The 15,085-nt window shown below is 34.2% G+C and overlaps 1 protein-coding gene across 1 annotated transcript; it reads left to right on the forward strand.

Annotated features, from left to right (window-relative positions):
* Window positions 1–1,040: 1,040 nt before the first annotated feature.
* Window positions 1,041–1,967, forward strand: LOC306640360 (olfactory receptor 8D1-like; the record flags this gene model as incomplete). Its single annotated transcript, XM_079104560.1, has 1 exon — window positions 1,041–1,967. One exon carries the CDS (start codon window positions 1,041–1,043, stop codon window positions 1,965–1,967), a length of 927 nt encoding a protein of 308 aa, XP_078960686.1.
* Window positions 1,968–15,085: the final 13,118 nt, after the last annotated feature.

A 15,085-nucleotide genomic window follows, 5' to 3' on the forward strand; every position in this document is an offset into this window, starting at 1 on the left:
GAGGATCATTATTTTTCTAGTCTCCTTTTCTAAATAAAAGAATAGAATAACTGATACCCTGACAACACATACACTCAGTCCCCTTCAGGGACCCAATTAATGTTGAAAGAGTGTGAACCAACTCAACACTTCTGGGAAAAACACAGCATACCCTTATTTCTTCAGATCCAGGGCCTGAACACTCATTGGTACTGAGCGTTGGAAAGTTCAAGGTTTACACCACCAGCAACATTCTTTCAGGAATTGAAGAATCATCTTTTTCTGCCATGTAAACACTGCTCCATTGGGTATGGCCATCTTATATGTAAGGGGATAGTTGTTCACTGCTAAGGTTGCAGCTAACTGACCCTTCTGGGAATCTTGAGGACTGAGAAGATGCTCCTGAGCTCAGCACCTGTCTTTTATTAGTGAATGCAGTGCTGAAGCCCCTGATTTTCATCTTTGCCAGCTCAGTGGAGAGCCAAGAGGTATTGCAGGAGCACTTCCACTTTTCAGCACTGGTGTCCTGCTGTTAGAAAGATTTCTCTCAGGGAGAGATGATTGGACGTTGTACACCCAACTTCATGGTCATCTCCACTCCAACTACAAGTAAAAGAATATTTCAATGCTATCTCTGAAGTGTCATTCTTTCCTTGAATGCAGATGTTATGGGAGATGCTTATTGGTCTGAGGGTGTAAGAAAACTGGGAACAATGGAAGAGTGGTTAGAACCCTCCATTAATCTTTTCTACCATCAGTACCTGACTATCAGTAATTGTCCTCATATAGCATGATTTTAATTTGCTGCCAAATTTAGCAGACAAAGATTTCTTAGTCCGCTAGCACTTTTTGTGATCTAAATTCTGGATCAACTGGAAGGTAGTCCAGGGTAATTTAGGGAGATAAGGCACAGACATTGGAATCAGAGACAATGAAAATTTGACTTAGTTTTTCTGTTTTCACTAACTTTCTTGAGTTGGTTTTGTTTCATTTGAAAATGGAGAGGTGATGCTCTTTAATGTAATTCTCAATTTTCATTTCTACAGAAATCTCAAGGAAGAATGGCCATAGCAAATCATTCTTCAGCAACCATGTTTGTCTTTCTTGGTTTAACACAGCAGCCAGAGCTCCAGCTGCCCCTCTTCCTCCTGTTCCTGGGAATCTACGTGGTGACAGTGGTGGGGAACCTGGGCATGATCCTCCTGATTGCAGCCAGCCCTCTGCTTCACACCCCCATGTACTATTTCCTCAGCAGCTTGTCCTTCATTGATCTCTGCTGTTCCACTGTCATCACCCCAAAAATGTTGGTGAACTTCCTAAGGACAAAGGACACAATACTTTATTCTGAGTGCATGGCCCAGCTCTTTTTCTTTGTGGTCTTTGTGGTGGCTGAGGGCTACCTCCTGACTGCCATGGCATATGATTGCTATGTTGCCATCTGCAGCCCACTGCTTTATAACATGACCATGTCCCCTTGGCTCTGCTCACTACTTGTGCTGGTTACCTTCATCCTGGGTGTTCTGTCTGCTGTGGCTCATACAAGTGCCATGATGAAATTGACCTTCTGCAAATCCCACATCATCAATCATTATTTCTGTGATGTTCTTCCCCTCCTCAATCTCTCCTGCTCCAACACGCACCTCAGTGAGCTTCTACTTTTTGTTATTGCTGGGCTCAACACCTTGGTGCCTACCTTGGCTGTTACCATCTCCTATGCCTTCATCTTCTATAGCATCCTTCGCATCCGCTCTTCAGAGGGCCGGTCCAAAGCTTTTGGAACTTGCAGCTCTCATCTCATGGCTGTGGGGATCTTCTTTGGTTCTATCACCTTCATGTATTTCAAGCCCCCTTCAAGTAATTCTCTGGACCAGGAGAAGGTGTCCTCTGTGTTCTACACCACAGTGATCCCCTTGCTGAACCCTCTAATATACAGTCTGAGGAACAAGGATGTGAAGAAAGCAATGAGGAAGGACTTGATGGGGAGATGAATTTTCTTTTTTGAGACTTTATAGATGGAAGAAATGAACAGTAAGTTTTATTCATTTTTCTTTGTTATTCTGTTGTAATATGAATAATAACAAGTTTTATTTCCTTCTTTCTTTTGCCTTTCTTTCTTCCTTTCTTTTTTTTTTTTTTTATTCTTTCTGTGTGCTGGAAATTTCACCCAAGTCCTCAACATGGTAAGAAATTAAGTACTGTACCATCCAGCTACACACCCCCCAAAAAATCTCAATTTAGAAAATACTTTCCCATTTTGAGTCAATTCAATTTTTTTCTTTTTTGAATTTTTCTTTTTTTTTAATTTAGATTCATTGTATACAAATGGGATACAACTTTTGTTTTCCTGGTTGTACACTAAGTAGAGTCACACTGTTTGTGTAATTATACATATACATAGGGTAATGATGTCTATCTCATTCTCTTTCCTCCCTCCCTTCTCACTCCCCCATCATTTTCCTCTATATAATCCATCCTTCCTCCATTCTTGCCTCCTCCTCCCCCATTATGTATCATCATCCACTTATCAGAGAAATCATTTGGCCTTTGGTTTTTGGGGATGGCTTATTTCACTTAGCATTATATTCTCCAACTCCATCCATTTACCTGCAAATGCCATAATTTTATTCCTTTATGGATGAATAATATTCCATGGTATGTATGTATATATATATATATATATATATATATATATATATATATATATATACACCACAGTTTCTTTATCCATTCATCTATTGAAGGACACCTAGGTTGGTTCCATAATATAGCTATTGCTGTTAACATTAATATAGTTGTGTCACTGTACTATGCTGATTTTAAGTTCTTTCTGTATAGGCCTAGGTGTGGGAAAGCTGGGTCAAATGGTGGGTCCATTCCAAGTTTTCTAAGGAATATCGACACTGCTTTTCAGAGTGGCTGCACCAATTTGCAACCCCACCAGCAATGTATGACTGTACCTTTTTCCCCACATCCTCATCAACACTTATTGTTGCTTGTATTTTTGATAATAGTCATTCTAATTGGGGTGAGATAAAAACTTAGGATAGTGTTGATTTTTATTTCTCTTATTACTAGAGATATTGAACATTTTTTCATATATCTGTTGCCTGCTTGAAGATCTTCTGTGAAGGGTTTGCTCATTTCCTTAGCCCATTTATTGATTGGGTTTTTTGTATTCTTTATAATTTCTGGAGATTAGTGCTGTATCTGAAGTCCATGTGGCAAAGATTTTCTCCCACTTTGTAGGCTTTCTCTTCACATTATTGATAGTTTCCTTTGCTGAGAAAAAAACTTTATAATTTGAATCTATCCCACTTATTGATTCCTGCTTTTATTTCTTGTGCTTTGGAAGTCATGTTAAAGAAGTCTGATCCTGAGCCAACGTGATGAAGATTTGGACCTACTTTGTCTTCTATTTGGTGCAGGGTCTCTGTTCTAATTCCTAGGTCCTTGATCCATTTTGAGTTGAGTTTTGGTATGGTGAGAGATAGGGGTTCAGTATCATTCTGCTGCATATGGATTTCCAGTTTTCCCAGCACCATTTATTGAGGAGACTGTCTTCTCTCCATTGTATGTTTTTGGCAACTTTGTCTAGTATGAGATAAGTGTATTTATGTGGGTTTGTCTCTGTGTCCTCTATTCTGTACCATTGGTCTACCTGTCTATTTTGGTGCCAATATGATACGATTTTTGTTTCTATTGCTCTGCAGTGTAGTTTAAGGTCTGGTTTTGTGAAATCACCATCTTTCTATTTGTATCCCTTTAATTTCTTTCATCTGATTGCTCTGGCTGGAGTTTCAAAGATGCTGTTTAATAGAAGTGGTCAAAGAAAACATCCCTACCTTGTTCCAGTTTTAGGGGAATGTTTTCAGTTTTTCTCCATTTGTAATATGTTGACCATGGGCTTAGAATAGATAGCTTTTACAATGTTGAAGTTTGTTCCTACTATCCCTATTTTTCCTAGTGTTTTGAGGATGAAGTGGTGCTGTATTTTATTGAATGCATTTTCTGCATCTATTGAAATAATCATATGATTCTTAACTTTAAGTTTGTTGATGTGGTGAATTACATTTATTGGTTTCTGGAGGTTGAACCAACCTTGCATCTCTGGGATGAAACCACTTGATCATGGTAGACTATGGTATCAGGGTGATACTAGCTTCATAGAATGTTTCTGGAATGGTTCCTTCTTTTTCTATTTCATTGAATACTTTCAGGAGTATTGGAATGAGTTCTTCTTTAAAGGTCTTGTAGAGCTCAGCTGGTCCTGGACTTTTCTTTGTTGGTAGGTTTTGATGACTTCTTCTATTTCATTGCTTGAAATTGATCTATTTAAATTGTGTGTGTATTCTAGATAGGTTAATCATATGTCTCTAGAAACCTGTCAATGTCTTTAAGACATTCTATTTTGTTGGAGAATAAATTTCAAACTGCTTCTAATTATGTTTTGTATTTCGATAGTGTCTCTCATGATATTTCCTTTTTCAACCGAATTTTAGTAATTTGAGTTTTCTCTCTCCTTCTCTTTGGTAGTGTGTCTAAGGGTTTATCAATTTTGTTTACTTTCTCAAAGAACCTACTTTTTGTTTTGTCAATTTTTAAATTGTTTCCTTTGTTTCAATTTCATTGATTTCACTTCTTAATTCCTGTCTTATACTACTTTTAATGTTGATCCATTCTTCTTTTTCTAGGGCTTTGAGCTATAATCTTAGGTCATTTATTTGTTGACTTTTTCTCCTTTTACTGAATGTGCTCCATTCAATGAATTTTTCTCTTAGTACTGCTTTCATAGCATTCCAAAGATTCTGATATGTTGTATCGTTTGTCTCCTTTACCTCTAAGAATATTTTTATCTCTTCCCTGATGTCTTATGCTATCCATATGTCATTCAATAGCATATTATTTAATCTCCAGGTGTTGGAGTAGTTTCTGTTTTTTATTTTGTCATTGATTTCTAATTTCATTCCATTATGATCTGAGAGAATACTAGGTAGTATCTCTACTTTTTTGTATTTACTAAGAGTAGCTTTGTGGCATAACATATGGTCTATTTTAGAGAAGGATCCATGTGCAATTGAGAAGAAAGTGTATTCACTCATTGATGGATTTAATATTCTATATATGTCTGTTAGGTACAAGTTTTTGATTGTGTTATTGGATTCTGGGTTTCTTTGTTTAATTTTGTTAAGATCTGTTGAATAGTGACAGCAATGTGTTAAAGTCACCCAGAATTATTGTGTTGTGGTCTATTTGATTCCTGAAATTGAGAAGGATTTGTTTGATGTGTACATCTATGTGCCATTGTTTGAGGCATAAATATTTACAATCTTTATGTCTTTCTATTTATGGTTTCCTTAAGCAGTATGAAATGTCCTTCTTTATCCCTTCTCCTTCTAACTAATTTTGGCTTGAAGTCTGCTATATCCAATATGAGAATGGAAACCTCTGATTTTTCATTTCTTCCTCATGGAATATTTTGATGAGAATGTTCTGTAATGCAGGCTTTCTATTTATAAATTCTTTTAACTTCTGTTTCTCATGGAAGGATTTTATTTTGCTGTCAAATCTGAAGGTAAGTTTCATTGGGTATAAGATTCTTGGCTGGCATTCATTTTCTTTCAGAGCTTGAAATATGTTGTTCCAAGCCCTTCTAGCATTTAGGGTCCTCGTTGAGAAATCTGTTGATATCCATATTGGTTTCCTCCTGAATGTAATTTGATTTTTTTCTCTCACAGTCTTTAAAATTCTATCTTTATTTTGTATGTTAGATGTTTTCATTATAATGTGCCTTGGTGTGGATCTGTTGTAATTTTTTTACATTTGGTGTACTGTAAGTCTCTTTTAATTGATTTTCCATTTTATTCTTCAGATTTGGGAAATTTTCTGATATTATTTCATTGACTAGATTATTTGTTCATTTGGTTTGTATCTCTGTGCCTTCTCATTCCCAATAATTCTTAAATTTGGTCTGTTTATGATATCCCATAATTCTTGGAGGTTCTGTTTGTGATTTCTTACCATCTTCTCTGTTTGGTCAAGTATGTTTTCAAGATTAAATATTTTGTCTTGTCTGAGGTTCTGTCTTCCAAATGATCTAGTCTGTTGGTTATGCTTCCTATTGTGTTTTTAATTTGGTTTATTGTTTCCTTCATTTCAAGGATTTCTATTTTTTTTTCTTTTCAGAATCTCTATCTCTTTATTGAAATGATCTTTTGCTTGCTGCATTTGCTATTTTAACTTTTTATTTGTGTGATCATGCATTGCCTGTATTTGCTCTCTTATCTCAGCATCTGCTTCTTGGATTATTTTAATTATGTACATTCTTAACTCCCTTTCTGACATTTCTTTTGCCATGCTGTCATTGGATTCTATTGCAATAGCATCTAGGCTTGTTTGGGACACTTTCTTCCCTTGTTTTCTTGTGTTGTTCATGTAACTTCCCCTCTAGCAGTGCGAATCTGAGATATTTCAGTTTCCCCCCTAGGATCTTATAGTGTCCCTGCAGGTTTCCAATACTTCACCTTAAAGTGGGAGATCAATATTAGCAGCACACAATACAAACAATATGCTTCCTTAACCCAAATAGTCCCTATTAAGATATTAGCAGTATTTTCTTAACAAACAGAGGTGATGAGTTTGATTATTATCTACAGTGTACAGCATACAATAAGTTTGCAATAAGCACTACAATTTCTAAAGGTGGACAAAGAGGATTGGGAGGGGTGTAGGATGTAACATTAATGAGATAAGAAGTGAGTCTATAAAGGTACTGTGTCATAGCAATAGTAAAAACAATTAAAAGAAATAGGTTGTTAGCATGAAAAAAAGGAAAAGAGTCTCCAAGGAAACAGATAAGAGGTAAGTAGGGAGAGTGAGAAAAACAATAATAATCAAAAAGAAAAGTAGGCCTAATAGTAAGTATAATAGGAATAATTGCAATAATACTACTAATAAAAAATTGTTTTAAAAATTCTGCAATAGAACTCTATTGTACTGTTCAAACTTCCTAGTCGTCAGTAGCCTGATATCTTAGAGGTACTTGATAAGGCCGTGTCCCAAGAAGGGAGCAGTCCCACTAAGGATGGCAGGCTGTAGGTCGGGAATAATCCATATTAGTGGGCAGATGTGGCCCTCCCCACTTGTTGGTAGATGTCAGCTGCAGCGTGGGCACTAGACCATGGGCTGGTGGGGGCATTGCTGGAGACCACGGGCCTTGGGCAGAGGCCCAATTCTTTAAAATAAAATAAAAATATTTTGTATTAGTGTTCCCATGTTTTCTCAGAAAAATTGGTGTTTAGGTAGTTTTGTTTTCTTACTATAATAAAAAAGGAATGAGAACTGAGGTTTTATTTGTCATTCTTCTCCTCCAAATATTCCATGCTTGCTTATTGAAGACTTTTCTGTGAATGACACTGAGTCATCTACTAGTACGTGCAGTAAAAAAAAAAAAAAAATCTAATTTAGATATCATTCATTAATTCCTGATAAAACAACAGAAAGGTACAAAAAAAACAAGAAGAGAGAGGGGAAAAAATCAAACAAGTAAACACAAGAAAATAATTATAGAAAAATAATTTCAGTTTGAAGTACTATTCAATATTGCTTTCATTATTTATTTTCTAATTAGTATATTCAAAGTTTCTATATTTCCATTTCCTTGTTGTTCCTGACCTCTCTCTATTGAGATACAGAACAAGGGACGCTTGTACCACATTCCATCTTAATTTGGTATCATATTTATATTGTTAGTCAAGTTACTTAGACATGAGAAACCATGTAGGAGCATAAGAAGAAAACAAAGAAGAAAACTATATGTATTTAATTTCAGATGGTATAATTTTCTATCTCAAAATCCCTAGAGAATCAATGATAAAACTAAAACAAGATAAGAAGATGTAAATCGACACTCATAAATTGATATAAATTATAAGTAGTTACAGGATATAAACCTTATTTACAATAGCAACAGGAAAATACATGTTACTGTATTTAGCAAAAAATGAAAACTCAATTTGAGAGAAACATTCAAGTACTCTGGAAAGTTAAAAGAAGTAGGCTTGAACAAATGAATAGATACTTTCTTTCCTAGACAGAATAATTAAACATTTATATATACTAGTTTTCCATAATTCACTTACAAATTTAACACAGCTTCAATCTAAATATCAAAACATCTCTTAAGGTTCTAGACAATTTTTTCAACTTTACTGTAATATCTGTATACATTAGCTAATTGAAATAGAGTTGAGATAAATGAAAATGCACATATGTAAAATATAATATTTTATTAATTTTGACACATAGATGTACCCTTGAAACTGTCACCACACTCCAGACAATACACATTTAGTTCAGTATCAAGAGTGTTTTCTTAACCTCTGTCCTCGGGCAATAACTGATTTGCATTTTGTCACAGCACGTTATTGGCATTTCCTGTTGCATGCAAATGTAATCATACAGTATGTATTAATTTGTCCTTGGCTTTTCTACATTGGTAACAGTGATGTAAATATCCATACATGAATTCATTTTTATAACTTATCATTTATCTGTTGCCACAATACATCCATTTGTTGATTGATGATCATTTGGGTCATTTTGTCTATTACAAATAAAGTCACTATAAACTTTCATGTCATGGTTTTATGTGGACATATATTGATATTTCTTTCGAGCAACTACCTACAAGTATAAAATCTGGAATGTTTGGTAGGTACATACCTAACTATCTTAAAACTGCCAAATTATATTCTAATGTGGCAAATTTTATATTTTCAATAGTTATGCAAGAGAATTACAGTTGGTCTGTATCATCACCTACATTTGGTTTCATATTTTTTATTTTAATTTTAGAAACTGAAGTGTATATGTATTTGTATCTCATAGTTTTTGTTTACTTTCCCTCCTAACTAATGATACCAAACTAATAATATTAACGTGTCTACGTGCTTCTTGTTCATTTACTTATTTGTGAAGTGTCTGACTAAATTCTTTTTCTCATTTACTTACCAAGTTTTGAGTTTTTATTACTAAATTGCACTTAAATATTTATTCTGGTTGTATTTGCTCTATATACAGAGAGACCTCTATCATATGTGTACTCTGCAAATATTTTATCCTAATCTCTGACTTTCTTTTCATATTCTAAATAGTTTGTTTCTGAAGTAGAAAATGTATTTGATTTTGATGTTCAATTTATCCTTTTTTAATTATGTTTGTGAAATCCTCCAAAAAAAAAAAACCTTTATATACTTCAGAGTTAAAAATACATTCTCCTAATTTTTCTCTAAAATTTTTATAGTTTTAGGTTTTACAATTACATCTACAACCAATTTTGAATAAATATTTATACTTGCTCCTTAGATTCCCCAGGGGCACTTCTTAAGAGACCAGGGGACTCTTAGGAGGTCTGGTTACATAGCTCCTTGGGGATACTGAATGCCTTGGGTTTGATTCCAAGTGCTACACATACACACACACACACACACACACACAGGTGTTTGTTTATTTCTTACTAGATTTCTGATTGTCATTACTGAGATCCATAGGTTATTGTGAGCTCAGACTAGTATAACAGAGCTATTCCAAAGCAAGTCTATTAAATATGAATGTTCATATCAACATTGTTTGTAGACATCAGAAGCAATATAAATGATCATACAAAAACATCATTATTTTTTCCAGCTTTACAGAAGCACAACAGTATTGAACTATGATATAGGAATATAGAAATGTAGCAAGTGAACTACAGCACATCCACAAAAATAATTTTGACTTTTAGAGCAATCATATTACTTATACAGATAATAAAATAAAAGAATAACAACAGAAGTATTTACAAGTCTCTAAAGGAATATAAGCAAAAACAAATTAACCTAACTGTATTTTTTTAAATAATAATGTAAGCACAGTGGGGGTGGAAATAGCTTTGGGTTGTAACTTTAGTCATGCCATTTTGGCTTTTTATCCTCAGGTCAAAGAAGAACAATAACAAACAAACAAAAAAAGAAAAACTTGTCAACATATACTGAACTTTCCTAATAGGTGTTTTGTTATGCTTTTTTTTTTTTTTTTTTTTCTTATAATCTCCACCCACCCTGGTGTTGTGGATTAAGACAGATCTCAAATCAATGACCTAGATCCACTTTTGGAATTAGAAAAATAAAACAAATGAGAGCCAAAGAAGCGAAGGAAGAAAATAATCAAGACCAGAACAGAAATAATAAAAACATATTAATGAATGAACAGGAAAAAATAAGCCAGACCAAATGAAAATCAGTAAAAACCAAACAGATAACAAAACAAACAAAAAAATTTCTTTATTTTTCTAAGAAGATCAATAAAATCAATATTCATCTAAGTAGATTGATCAGGAGAAGAATATAAAGATAAATTACCAATACATATTGTGGCATTTGCAGATAAATAGATGGAATTGGAGAATATCATGCTAAGTGAAATAAGCCAATCTCAGAAGGCCAAGTGTTTTCCTTAATAAGTGGATGATGATATATAATGGAGGTGGGGGGGGTGGGGAATGAGAGAAGTTTGGAGGAACTTTAGATTGCGTAGAAGGAAATGAGAGGGAGGGGGTGTATGAAAATGGTGGATGAGACAGACATCATTACCCTATGTACACATATGATCATATGATTACATGAATGGTATGAATCTACATGGTGCACAACCATAAAAATGAAAAGATGTACCCCATTTGTGTACAATGAATCAAAATGCAGTCTGTAAAAAAAAAAAAAATTAAAAGATAAATAAAGAATGAGTGAGGTGATGAAGCCAGAAATAAAGACAGGCAGTTGGTGTAGAATAGGTGATCAGGTCAGATAGAGAAAACTGAGGCCTATTTGAGTCCAGGAAGTAGGAAACTGCCCCTGGGAGGTTGGAATGTTCATGTCTCCAGAGCCCTTGGATATGACCACTCCCACAAATGTTGGTAATGAAGCCACTCCTGAGCAGACAGAGGCTACTAATCCTACTAATCAATGCCCCCTGGGCTGCTGCTCCCTTCCTGCCTAGCACTCCACCTTGGCCCTTCCAGCCCACCTGCTCACCCCCTGGCCATTCCACTGACATCTCCCAGTCACTATGCAGGATGGGGGAAATGAAAAAGATAAGGGAGAAAAATGCAAGAGAACAAAGGAAAACTTGAGATGTGTAAAAGGGACAGAACTCCTCATCCCATGGATTCCGCCTTTGGGTCCACTTCTTCCACCTGGGAGAAATCTGTTTTACTATCCTTTAATAAAACTTCTTACTTTCTACTCTATGCTTGCCTCACCATGCTTCTCTGGTGTTATGCTTCAACATCTGAGGAAGCAGGACTTGTCAAGATAACCCATAACCAGTGGTATGAGTAACCTCGGGAAATTGTAAACATTTAAGAATGAGTAACATGAATAATTATGAAACATGAGTGAGCATGATTGAGAAAATTCTAGAACTTAGTGGTTAACACTATGAAGGATACACACAATCAAAATTCACTGAAATGGAAGTGTATAACTAGGATTTCCCTTTATCTTTTTGATTGAATCAGAAAATCTTCATACCAAGAAAATCTTTGATTCAAATTGCTATTATGATAAATTCTATTAACCAGTTAAGGAAGCAAAAATACAAACTGTATAAATCCAGCTCCAGGGACTTGGAAAAAAGACTTCCTACCTCATTTTATGAGGCTACCCCTGACACCCAAACCTTACGTAGACGTCACATGATGGAAAACTGTTAGCAAACATCACTTTGGAATAGATGCAAACTAAAAAGCAAAACAGATTTAATATGTTAAAGAGAAAATGTATTATGTCAAGGTGGAGTTTATTCCAAGGAGTTAAAATGCTTTAAATTTTGATAATCAACGTAATTCATAATATATTTTAAAAACAAAAAAAATTCAGTTATTAGGAAAAATTGACAAATCTCATTATTTTCTTTTTTAATTGAAAAAGCTCTCAGTGAACTAGAAATAAAAGAGAAATTCCTCATGTGAAAAATAAAAAAGCCTATAGCCAATATCATATTTGATTGTGAATGACTGAATGATTTCTCCCTAAGATTAAAAACAAAAATATCAGCTTTCTTCAGTTCTATTGTATATTTTTCTGAAGATTCCAGGCATTTCTGTAAGTAAAATAAAAAATAAAAGATATAAACAATGGAAAGAAAGAAATATAACTGTAGAAAAATCTAATGAAATCCTCAAAACAGCTGTTGGAAATAATGGGTACACTTAGAAAAACTTCAGGATAAAGTATTAATACACAAAAATAAATTGTACTTCTACATACTAACAAAGAATCACCAAAATTTGATTTAAAAATAGTCTATTTACAGTGGCATCAAGCAAGTGGAAAATATTTAGGGACAGAGCTGACAAAATATGTATTAAAAACTCTCTTTACTAAAAAGACAATATATGCCGAGAGAAGACCTCAATCAAAGGTGTGGTGTACCATGTCCATGTATTCTTATGATATTTCTCCTCAAATTAATCTTAACTTTCACTATGACCAAAAGAAGTTAACTAAACCTACCCAATGTGAAGAATTATTATAAAGTTGCTGTCCTAAAGACAAGTGTTTGGCATCAGGATTCACAAGTAGAAAATAGAAAAGAATACTCCAGAAATCGATCTACACATATATGGACCACTGATTTTTTTACAATAATACAAAGGTATTTTAGTGATCAAAGTTAGTCTTTTCAACAAATATTGTTGGAATCAATTAAATGATGCAAAAAATAAATTTGATTCATACTTGACATATATACATGTGATGGATCATATACCTAAATGTATAACCTGAAATTGAAGTTTCTAGAAGAAAGCTTTTGTGGAAATTTCTTTGGCCTTGTTTTGGGCAAATATGTGTTGGATATAACAACCAAGGCATAATCCATAAAAAACATAGTGATAAATTGGATTTCATTAAAATCTTGAATTTTTATCACTCAAAAGACATCGTAAAGGGAATAAAAATAATGGACAGGGAGAAATACTTCAGATCATTTATCTGCTAAGTAACATATTCAGAATATATGAAGATATAAAAAGCTTTTGAAACAATAATGAGAAAAGAAAAACTTTAGAAAAAGAGCAAACTGAATATATATTTCACTGAAAATATGTAACAGAAAATATTCTCAACATTATTTCTCATTAGAGAAATACTAGTTAAGTCACAATACCACTATTTGATTTTTAGAAGATCAAAATAATTATACTAAAAGAGTGATCACATGAAATGTTGCTGAACCAATGAACTCAAAATAATCATTCTAAGTAAAATAAGGACCGTACAGAGGATTAATAACTGTTTTACTTAATTTTCATAAAATTTCTGCAAATGAAAACTAACCTATAGTGAAAGACAACATGGAAAAAGGGATTGCTATGGGCAAGAGGAAACATTTAAATTTGATGGAAACTTTCCCTATGCAGATAGTGGTGATGATGTAGTTACTGTACATCTGACATTTGTCAGAATTTATCCAATTGTACCCTTTAAAAATGTGCAGTTTATTGTGTGTCTATTATGCTTCATTAAAGTAATCAGAAAATAAGAAATAAATGGAGAAAAAATATAGGCGCTGAGCTGGTCAGTTCCTCTAAGGAGGCACAGCTTTTGAACTCAAGGTTTTACAGGGAATATTGAGAAATGGGTGGAATGCATGTTGCACTATCTTTTAATGTATTTTTGTATGCAATTTGGCAGTATTTTATTAATAATGTTCGCATCTATCTTCATCAGGGAAATCGTTTTGAAGTTTTCTTTCCTTTATGTGCCTTTGTCTGGTTTTGCTATCAGGGCGATACCAGCTTCACAGAATTGAGTTTGAAAGGATTCCCTCCTGTTCAATTTCATGGAATAATTTGCAGAGTATTGTTGTAAGTTCTTCTTAAGAAGGTCTGGTAGAATTTGGCTGAGAAGCCATCTTGTCCAAAACTTTTCTTTGCTGGTAGGCTTTTTTTTTTTTTTTTTTTTTCTTCTTTTTTTTTTTTTTATTGTAAACAAATGGGATACATGTTGTTTCTCTGTTTGTACATGGCGTAAAGGCATACCATTTGTGTAATCATAAATTTACATAGAGTAATGTTGTTTGATTCATTCTGTTATTTGATGATGTCTTCGATTTCATTGTTGAAATTGGATGAGTATAAATTTTCTATGCCTTCCTGATTCAATTTGCAATGGGCATACATCTCTAGAATTTTGTTGATGCCTTCATGACTTTCTATTTTATTGGAATATAGATTTTCAAAGCAGTTTCAGATTATCATATTTCAGTGGTTTCCATGGTGGTATTTTCTTTTTCATTATGAATTTAAGTAATTTGAGTTTTCTCTCTCCTTCTCTTCTTTACCTTCACTAGTAGTTTATCAATTTTATTTATTTTCCAAAGAAAGAATTTTTGTTTCATCAATTTTGCACATTTTTTGTTTTAATTTCATTAATTTGGTTCTGATTTTAATTATTTCCTGTCTACCAGTGTGTATTCTTAACTCCTTTGTCAAAAATCAATTGACTTAACGTGTGTGTTTACTTTTCAGTTCTCTTTTCTGCTCCACTGGGCTAAGTGTCTGAATTTATGCCAACACTATAAATTCTGTTATGATTACAGAAGCTTCATAGTATATTTTGAAGTCAGGTGGTGTGATGCTTTCTGCTTTCTTCCTTGGCTCAATAGGGCTCTAGCTATTTGAGATTTGGGGGGGCTTACATTACATTATGATTTCGATGTGAGGTGCCCCTCAAAAGCTCACCTGTGAGACAATGCAAGGTTTGGAAGAGAAATGACTGGGTCATAGATTTAACCTAATCATGAATTAATTCCCTAATGGGATTAAGTGAGTGGTAACTGGAGGTAAGGGGGGTATGACTGGAGGAAGCTGATCTTTGAGGGCATGGCTATGGGGTATATATTTTGTATCAGGAGAGTAGAATTTCTCTCTCGATTCCTGATCACCAAGTGAGTTCTTTCCCTCTGCCATACTCCTCCTCCATTTGTTCCTGCCTCAGCTGGAACTCTGAAGAATGGAGCCGGCTGGCTATGGACTGAGACCTCTAACACCATCAGCCCTTAAATA

The sequence above is a fragment of the Sciurus vulgaris genome (assembly GCF_902686455.1).
Source record: "Sciurus vulgaris genome assembly, chromosome: 11".
Lineage (NCBI taxonomy): Eukaryota > Metazoa > Chordata > Mammalia > Rodentia > Sciuridae > Sciurus > Sciurus vulgaris.